Genomic DNA, 10,653 nt, shown 5'->3' on the forward strand with positions numbered 1-10,653 from the left:
TGACCCGCTAAACTCCTCTCTGTGATCAGTGCGGCACAGTGCTCTATCCAATCACCGCGCGCAACACAGCTGATCACAACAGATCCGTTCAGAAGTCTTACAGCTACTGCCTCTTCCCAAGATGCCTGGCCTCCATTTCCTACCATCAAGTCGGCCTATCCTGGTGAAGGCGTTTCGCTGACCTTACTTAGCGCCCCTTCCTGGCTGGGAGGTAGACCTGAAGCTCAGATTCCTTCTCTCCCGTTCTCACTGCCTCATTGTTTAAACCGCCAGGCCAGATCAGTAATCCAGTTCTTTCACATTTCCATTTTCACTTTGCGTTTACAAGCTGTTTCACCGGAGATGGAAGAAAGAAAAAAAAACAACTTCCCATTTCTAGTTTGATGTGCCTTTCAATCTTCAATGGATTGAGCTGTCTGTGACCGCCTTGAGTACTGGGAATATAAGCAGCAGTGTTTTCCCTGTTAAACAGCCAGCTTTTTAAATAAACAGAAATACTGATTTGGAATGTATCGAATTAAATAAACACAATCTGGTACTTCATGGGTATCAAGGACACTTGTCACTAGCTTTACAAGATGAATAAATTAGTTTTACTTTCACATAAACTGACGCAAACTGAAAGACAAGGAGGCCGTTACTTTAGCGTGCCAAGTTTAACTCTGTGCCTCACAATGCTTCCTGTGGAAGACACCACAGTGTAGGTAGTTAGATAGAGAGAGAGAGAGAGAGCACAACACACTTCCTCATCTACTGCATTCATCTTCTATAGATCAACAGAAACACAAAATGGAATTCAGATCTGTGATGCGGTTTTTAGGACTCCTGTATTTCGCAGTCACAGGTAAGTTACTTTTGGTGGATCTTAACGTTAATTTCCTTATCGAATCTACAAGGGCTAGCACTATATATACATATATATATATATATCTATACAGCGTTTTACAGTTGAGTATTACCGGCCAGCATCTTAATTTGAATTCCAGTAAAGAAGAACAAATACATCAGACACCTATGGAAGAGTTATCTGGCACGCCTGCCTCATGCACATGCTGCAAGATTTTCCACTGAAGCAATAAAACAAAATCTCTGTTACTGGCCACAGAAAGTAATTTGATTACAGTAAAGTGTTTACAGTAATACCATAAGTTACTTCAAAAAAGTAATGTGATTACAAGTAACTCGTTATTGTAATGTATTACTTTAACAAACCTGCTAGACAAAGTGCGATTGAGAGTGTGTGAAGAATTTGTAGGAACAATCAAGGCAGTGCACTGGGAGCTGTGCTTAAAAAGGGGTTCTTTAAAGGATCAGACCACCTTTTAAAGCCTTCTGATGAGTTTATTAAAATAAATATGGTTAAATATAACTCATGTATGCGTTGCTTGGGTTAATAAAACAAAACAGAGGGTGTTATCTGTTGAGAGAGTTGCCGTTAAGCTGAGCCACACCCTGCTCCTGTGGTTCCATTATAAACAGAACCTAGCAAGGCTTGGAGTTTCAATTATTTATTGAAATGCATTTGTGAACTCTATGCAAAGTGCCTTATTTATTATTTTATTTATTTCCATTAAGTGTTTTGACCATTGACATATTATTGAAATGTAATTATTATCTGGATGAAATTGCGAATAATATATTTGTATATCAAAAAAGAAAAAGGTAATGTCGGGGAATAATTGATAAAAAATAAATAAATAAAAGTGCTTTCCCGAATGTTATCAGTTATTCACATGTTGTGTTCCTACGTGACCTTTTTCTTTCTGATTTGGTTCCTTTTGGTAGACAGGACTTCAAACACTCCTTCCCTTGTGTACCATGTGGCCAGGGGTCGATTGACAATAAATCATCCAATCAACACCTGGCCACACTCCACATTTCTCCAATCAAACAATTGATCGAACAATTAAACCATGCCATGTGGCTGTACAAAGGGTGGCCATCCAACATCTTAATTAAGATGGCCGCCAGCCATCAAACTCTCTTACACACACACACACGCAATAATAAGTGTACTGCACTGTGTTTACTTTTCTTTCTACACAGCTGAAGAAGTGCTTGAGATGACAACAGTGGGTTTTTAGAGAATTATTAGAAGGTAGAAAAATATCAAAGAGTAGATAAATAAAAAGTAAAATATCAAGAACAGTAGTTTTGCATTAATAATGCTGAGTCTATGATTAGTTAACAATGTTCCTTGGAAGCTACAGTGTAAAATAACCCTAATTTGTCTCTTTTAGGAGCTGCTTCTGCTGGCTGTGATGTGAATATCGACCCCTCTAGAGTCGTGGTGAGATTTGGAGACCCAGTGACTGTCAACTGCTCCACAACACGAGAAGATGTAATGGGGGCTGGCTGGGAGTCTTCTATTAACCCTGTGAATGAACCAAATAGTACAGCAGTAGTCTGGAATGTCAGCAGCCTCACTGTTTGGGATGTAGAGCCAAAATGCTTAATAAACTACAGGAATGAAACCCGTCAGTGTGCAGGAAAACTGGATTTGGTCATTTACAGTAAGAGACTTTCATAACATTAATTTGACCTTTTGCTGCCAGTTTATATGTATATAAAGTATATTTAACTTTGTACCGTGTTATCTGAAAAAGGGCATAAATAATAACATTGTAGCTTATCAATAAAATCATGAGTTTTCAGTTTATCAATTACTTTTCTTCATTATTTTATATATATTACTTTCACCCTGGTAAGGTAGCAGACCTGGTCCGTCACATTTGTAGCGTACATTGAAAATCAATTTAACTCAACTCCGACTTAACTGGGTTTACACTGTTTATTGTTCATTTGCAGAGTACCCAGAAAGCGTCTCCCTCATCGCTCCTGAGTTTATGAAGATCGGTGTAGAATCTAATATAACGTGCCAGGTCCTAGATGTGGCTCCTGCCAGATATCTCAGTGTGAAGCTGTATAAGGGAGATGAAGAGCTTGGGAATAGAAGCTTTACTCATGACTCCACACGGTTTCCTGTGAATGCAAGTGTCCCCTTTCCAGTAACACCGACCAGAGCAGACAATGGATCCGAGTACACTTGTGTAGCAGAGCTTCAATTGGGACCAGGAGAACCAATACAAAATTCATCTCTCCCTTTCAGAATGCTTCCAATTGGTAAGTCTTTAGAAACTCTTTCCCTGTTTGTAATATAGTTTCCGTGTCCTTCAGGCAAGGGCAATCAGCAACCAATTTTCTAATCAAGTATTGGACAATTGGCTAATAAACGCCATGCAAGAAAACTATTATAAAGAAGCTAGAAGACATACAATGTTTTTCATTAGATTGTGAATTTCTCTTTACACAACAGCTGTCATCAGAAGGAAAGCATTTGTTAATAGGCAGTTAGCTGCATGAGGAGTGAGGCATCAAGGAGATTCATCAATCAGTAAATATTACAACGAGGTTGTCAACATTAAAACCAATGGCAGTCAATAATCAACGAATGAGTTAAAACACACCAGCAACAATCATCTCAAAGCAGCAAATCGAAGCATCAGTTAAAGCTAAGGGTCCCGTAGACAGTCATGTTTAGGGACTATTTCCTCCTGCTATGACATGAGTGCTGGACTAGGAGAAAAATAACTAAATATGTAATCTCTCCCATACACAGTAACTCCAACGGGTGAGTCTTGGCAATCCTGTATACCTGTGCCATGAAATAGCTATCAATAAGAAGCAGCAAAAGAAGAGATGACAACAGTGGGTTTTTAGAGAATTATTAGAAGGTAGAAAAATATCAAAGAATATCTGTGAGGGTCTGTGTGATGTATTACAATTCTTTTGTCAAGAATACAGTAGTTTTGCATTAATAATACTAAGTCTATGATTAGTTAACAATGTTCCTTGGAAGCTACAGTGTAAAATAACAATAATTTATCTCTTTTAGGAGCTGCTGCTGCTGGCTGTGATGTGAATATCGACCCCTCTAGAGTCGTGGTGAGATTTGGAGACCCAGTGACTGTCAACTGCTCCACAACACGAGAAGATGTATTGGGGGCTGGCTGGGAGGCTTCTGTTAACCATGTGAATGAACCGAATAGTGCAACAGCAGTTTGGAATGTCAGCAGCCTCACTGTTTGGGATGCAGAGCCAAAATGTTTTATAAACTGCAGGAGTGAACCCCGTCAGTGTGTGGAAAAACTGGATTTGGTCATTTACAGTAAGAGACTTTCATAACATTAATTTGACATTTACCATGTAAGTGCAGTTGACATTAAATGGGTCATGTCAAGATAGTATACCTAACTATTTCTACCATGCTATCTGAAAAAAAGGCATAGATCAAAACATTGTAGCTTATTATTAAAATAATGAGTTTTCAGTTTATCAATTACTTTTCTTATTATATATATATATATATATATATATATATATATATATATATATATATATATATATATATATATATATATATTAACTCTGACTCATATTGCTGCACACAGCAAACTTAACTGGGTTTACACTGTTTATTGTTCATTTGCAGAGTTTCCAGAAAGCGTCTCCCTCATCGCTCCTGAGTTTATGAAGATCGGTGTAGAATCTAATATAACGTGCCAGGTCCTAGATGTGGCTCCTGCCAGATATCTCAGTGTGAAGCTGTATAAGGGAGATGAAGAGCTTGGGAATAGAAGCTTTACTCATGACTCCACACGGTTTCCGGTGAATGCAAGCGTCCCCTTTCCAGTAACACCGACCAGAGCAGACAATGGATCCGAGTACACTTGTGTGGCAGAGCTTCAATTGGGACCAGGAGAACCAATACAAAATTCATCTCTCCCGTTCAGAATGCTTCCAATTGGTAAGTCTTTAGAAACTCTTTCCCTGTTTGTGATATAGTTTCCATGTCTAGTGCTAATCAAGGTCTGTGACCTAACCAGTCAGTTTGTAAATGAACTGAAAGTCTTTCATTGCTGCCATTGATCTAACTAACCCCATTGTCCCCTGTTAAAGGCAAGCTTACACAGTGCTCTTGCAGTCTTCTCATTCCCCTGCCAGTAACAGTGTGGCCATACCTGGTGCAAGACAAAGGTCAGCTATGAACAGCCCGGCTCTAACACGGGCAACCCCAGATCTAAAACGACACCGAGTGCCACAACACTGACCGCGTGCTCTTGTTGTTCTTTGTGATTGTTCTCATTGTGCATGTCATGAAACCCAGGGATTGTACACACATCTCAAAGGCAATAGTACATTAGCAGTATGGTATATTTTAACTGGATGTTCAGGTCTGTTTCTTGTATTGTAGATTTTGAAGAGCAACCAATCCTTACTGTATCAGAAAATGTAGAAGTCAACCAGACATCTACAGTGAGATGCGAGCTTAAAAATGCCTTCCCAGCTGAAGAAGTCCAAGCAAAGCTGCTGATAAATAATAAAATTCACACAGAGCGCTCCAACATGGACAATGTGTATGTTGAAGAAAGTTTTACTCTGGATTCTGCTGAACCTGCAATGATTGAATGTCATGTGTCTCTCAGATCTTTGTCTAAAAGCACAAATAAAACTATTCAAGGCTACGGTAAGTAAAAACATTGTCCCAGTATTTTTACATCTCTGTGCTCTTTTATACAAAATAAACTCACCAATTTGTAAGTCATTATTTCTCAAGCTTACAAACATGTCGAACAATTGGCAAAATTGGTGATATGTTTAAAGGGCAAAACACACTGTAAGAACACTTTTAAACATGACTTGTTGAGCAAATGGCTAGCGAGAACCTAACCCCCTGTAACTGGCTCCAGTTTACAAATCTGTCTGTAAACTATGAAGAGTCAGTCTTCCTCCTGTATTCCAGCCTGGTATAATTCTGTAGCTATGCCACTGCTAGAGGACCAGATGAAGAGATTCTGAAATGGTGTACTGTACTAACATGTGTGTCTTGTTGCAGTGCTACCAGAGCCCACCGTTCACACTGAGGCTGTACTAGTAAATCATACAGGGATTGTTACATGCAGTGTGAATGGCTCAGTCCCAGAAACTGCAACCCAAAGGCTGCTCCTCAACGGTTTTCCTGTAAATGAATCTCACAATAGTGCACCCGCACAGTACGTGTTTAAAGCTGAGAAAGAGCTCAACGGAAAAGTGATTACTTGTGAGACTGAGCTGAATTTAGCTGCTGCATCTGTTAAGAAAAACCAAAGTGCCACCTTGAGTGTTTTGTGTAAGTATACAGTATGCCATTGTTTGCATGTGTGTGTGTGTGTTGTTGTTCAAGCTTTCCAATGCACAGGTGAAAGTTCTGAGGTTTATAATATCCCCTTCAGTCACGGTTTTTTATTGACATTGTTAGAAATTTTAAAACAGTTTGTGTGAACTCTATGGAGTTTGAGAAGTTGCTCTGCTAAAACATTTATGCATTATAAAATAGATCCCTAGATATGAAACTTGACATGGTACAATTATACATGCAGTATAACAAAGGGGCCATTCAGGGGAGTCCCTCTATTTCATTCAGTCAATAAATGACAGATGCTTGTATTACTGAATAACTCATCCTAATAGAGAGAGATCATGATAGGGTCTTTATATGAATCTCTAAAAATAAGCTTTTATTATAAAAAAAAAATGACATTGCATATTTAACTTGCAAATGTATCTTTTGTTTCTTATTTCCAAAAACTACAGATCCTCCCACGATAAAAACACGTTTCCCTGCCAGTAAAGATTTGAAAGAAGGAGAAAAACTCAGCAGCCACTTTGACTGTGAAGCTGAGGGAAATCCTCCCCCGAAAACTGTGTGGTTAAAGGATAGCAAAGAGTTTGATTCATCCAAAATACTGATGAGAGGAGATGGAGGAGTCTACCAGCTTAAAACTGTGAACAAATTGGGATCTGCAACTGCGACTGTGACAGTCACTGTGGGGTGTAAGTCTAAGCTAATACTGGAAAGTGTATCCCGTAGGCATGGCATGAGCAAGACTCTTACAGCTGACTGAACACCACCCTTGAGGGAGTCTTCCCAGTGGAAAGGGTCGAGGAGAGGGGAGGGGAGCAATGAGGCCAGTTCTTCTTCTCAAGATGAGAGTGCTTGTTGGGACATCCTAAAGGTTAATGTGAAAAATGCTTAAGCATGTTTTTGTAGGGCTGAACGTGATCATTATATTGTATTAATGACAACCCCACTTTTTGGAAGAAAGTATTGGGAAGTGTTTCCATGGGAACTGGTTGATTCTATAGTAGTATAACCCCACCCCACCCCCCCACCCCCGAGAAAAAGTGCAAAATGTATTCACAAGTATTGTGAAAATGTGCGCTATACACAGTGTCCCTTCAAAGAGCGAATATGAATGAATTATTATAGCACCTTTCTTAATCCGGTTCTTCCTTTCAGATGAGCCCAGTGTAATAAACCCTGCAGAAGAAAGTGTGCCTGTTGTGAAAGGGGACAGCGTTGTTTTTAACTGCACTGCTGAAGCTATCCCATCCCCTACATACACGTGGAAACACCCTGAAGCTGATAATGTGAACACCACGACGAGGGATAATGTGTCCACTTTGACTATCACAGGAGTCTCCTCTAGCAATGAGGGTGTTTATGAATGCCATGCTTGGAACATACATGGAAATTCCACAAGGAAAGTTACAGTTATAGTCATAGGTAATGTAAACCATTTAATGCAATTGGAGGCTTCCTACTTCATCTACCAATCTCCACACATCCATCTGCAACACTTATTTTATTTTAACTTGCAACTTTACCTAAAAGAAAAGATTGTCACCTAATTTAAGTCTGTATTTCTGTGAGCTTCATAGTCTTAACAATATCTAAAATACTGATAATCTGTATAACTGTAAAGTAAAAACATGAATGTTTGTAAAAACAACATAATCTTTGATTACTCCAGTTTTAGTATCGCCAGTTAGGGTGAGAGCATTAGAGCGAGGAACTAGGACGATGGCAGTGCATGATTGATTTGTTTATGTATTCTGTTTAAACAGGATCATTATTCAAAGTATCAATTCCAGGAAAGTCCTGGGCTAATGGCAGAACCATAGAAAAGACACAAAATAAGAGAAATCTAGATTACAGATGATGTCTTGAGTATTTGGCAGCACACGCGTTTCTGCTCTGAATGTGAAATAATGTATTGCAGTATTTTAACAAGAGAATACTTAGGAGAGTTCAGAGGGAAACAGAAACACTGAAAACAAAATGTGCTTGGAAACAAAAAGGTCTTAAATTAGCCAACACCCTCACGCAAGCAAAAAAAACAAGCACATTCGTAGAGTGGAATGAAATATGTGTTCTGCTTACAATTCATTTTTTATTTCCTTCACAGATTACCTCCTTCCATTAATAGCAGGAGTTGCAGCACTATTTGTTCTTCTTATTCTAATATTAATAATTGTCCTGTACCGTATGTACTACAAACGCCATAAAACAGGAGAGTACAGCCTCAAAGCAGGGAAACCTTCAAGTGCAAATGGCAGCATGGCACATAATGGAAAGGGGGCTGAAGAAATACCCTTAACACCAATATGAACCCACCGAAAAGGACGTTTGTCATCCACCTGCCTACCGTTCTCCCAAACTCTCACAAACCCAGCCAAGCACAGTATGTATAATTAAAGAATTAACTGCCTACATCAAACTTCCAAACATGCTTGACTTTATGAAGGAGCCGCATTGCTGTCAGTGATCCCTGGACCTCTGGCTTGCAAGTGCAGTGCTAAGGTCATGCTCTGGGGCGATGCTCTACTACAGTGAAAGACAGAAGGCATGTGGAGCTTGTGTTTGCTTCTTCATGAAGACAGGCACATGTCCTCATGTTTGCTCGCTCAGAGGGATTTATTTACCTTGCAGAGCGACAGGTTTGAACCCAAGCATAAAAACAAAGCCTTGTCTGGAAAAGAGCCCTTGTATTTATACTCGCTTCTGCTCATGTGCAGTATCAGCATTGGCAAGGACCCAATAGAATTCCAGAGCAGGCTCCTCTTTGTGATGTCATCAACGGTTTCTTAAACAATCCTTTTACAGAATCACGAAATAGCGAGGGAACACTGCTACGAATTCCTGCTCTTAACTGCATGTGTTTTTATTGGGATCTAAATAATGCTACTGTGATATTTTTTCCCACTGCCTGCCGTAATCTCTTATAACGGATACAGTCTGCCTGCCTGTCTTTTCAGGTCTGTCTGTTTTTATATGTCTCTCTCCCCAATAGTATGGAGCTGGTTTGCATTTGCAACACAGTTATTATACACTTTTGCCATTGGGTTTTTTTTTTCTTGTGCTGTTGTTTGTAATCACTTATAATGGATACCCAGGAGATCCCCGGTTCATAACCACTGACTCACTGTGTGTGAGACCCTGAGCGAGTCACTGAACCTCCTTGTGCTCCGTCCTTCGGATGAGACGCCAAACAAACAAGGTCCTACTGGAAGTGACTCTGCAGCAGCATTTGTGGGATGCATAGTTCACCCCCTAGTCTCTGCAAATCTCTTTGAATAAAAGTGTCTGCTAGATGACAAACTAATAATAATATGTTCTGGAATCCTTGCTCCTTTGCCGCGTACATAAATGGAGCAATAGTTTCAAGACAGGATGTGGGGTTAACTGCCTGTAATTGTTCTGCAGTGTAAACTGACAAAGACACACAGACACTGTGGCAGCCCTATTATTAAGAGAGATTGAGGCTCTGCTGGTCGCTTGGTGTACCAGTTCACTTTTTTTTGCGGAACAACGGTGTCTGTTTTAACAATCTCAATACCGCCTGCTAAAATGTATTACCCTGATTCTCTTATCTGCTCTGTGTTTTTATTGCATGAAGTGGTGTTACTGGATAGTGGTTTCCACAACATTTGCCAGTTTTTTCATTAAGTATCTGGACGACTACAAAGCGGGTCTGTAATTCATCTATGTTAAAATTATTCAGCAGGTTTCATTCGACTCTATGAAGCTAGTTAATTCTATAAGGTGATGGAACACTTCTGGCCAGAGCTGTAGGCTCTTAATGAAGGACGCACCCTGTTGTGGTTTCATCTAACTCAATTTAAAAATAAAACATGTTCACACCACACCTTCTAAATGTACTGAAAGGCACTTACTTGAGGTTTTTTGGGGGGGTTTTTGGTCTCCAACTGGATTAACACAGAGTTAAAGAGCGGCGGTATTAAGATTGGCCATCATTTAGATCATTAAAATAAACTCCAGTAAACAAACCAGTACAATAAGTCTGTCTGAAACAGAAATGCACCGAATCTGAGTTTGCTTTGTTTCATTCCGTTGAGCGCACAGTATAGTGTGCTGGCTGTTTTTTTTTTTTTTTTTTTTTTTTTTTGAAGGGATTGCAAATGACTTCAATGTTATCGAATGTTTAACATCAAAGGACTTGACTGCTGAATAAAAAAAAGGTTTTTTCAGGGTTCTTTTAAGAAAAACAAATTGTAATTGAATTTTACAATTCTGCTTGATATGCACATAACATTTTTTATGCAATTTTGATGCCAGTGTACTGCAATTTTTTTAAAGCTGCTGAAATGATCTGTATAAAGGTTGATTAAAGAACGTGTTGTTTGCGTGAGTAATTAAAATGACAGGAAGTGTGAGATTAAACCGCTAAGGAGAGCACATCTCTGCTTGCAGTGTCCTCTGTTACCAGCATTACAGAGACTTAATCTAAGAGAACAACCAAAGAGAATTTT

General features: G+C 39.3%; 1 protein-coding gene across 1 annotated transcript; it reads left to right on the forward strand.

Annotated features, from left to right (window-relative positions):
• Nucleotides 1–769: 769 nt before the first annotated feature.
• On the forward strand, nt 770–9,344 carry LOC121304590 (intercellular adhesion molecule 3-like). The gene is made up of 10 exons (XM_041235802.1): nt 770–844; nt 2,241–2,513; nt 2,809–3,123; nt 3,896–4,168; nt 4,493–4,807; nt 5,255–5,527; nt 5,897–6,169; nt 6,634–6,873; nt 7,340–7,606; nt 8,289–9,344. The coding sequence occupies exons 1-10, from the start codon at nt 790–792 to the stop codon at nt 8,489–8,491; spliced, it is 2,487 nt and encodes an 828-aa protein (XP_041091736.1). The 5' UTR covers nt 770–789; the 3' UTR covers nt 8,492–9,344.
• The last annotated feature ends 1,309 nt before the right edge of the window (nt 9,345–10,653 follow it).

This window comes from Polyodon spathula, chromosome 38 (assembly GCF_017654505.1).
Source record: "Polyodon spathula isolate WHYD16114869_AA chromosome 38, ASM1765450v1, whole genome shotgun sequence".
Classification (NCBI taxonomy): domain Eukaryota; kingdom Metazoa; phylum Chordata; class Actinopteri; order Acipenseriformes; family Polyodontidae; genus Polyodon; species Polyodon spathula.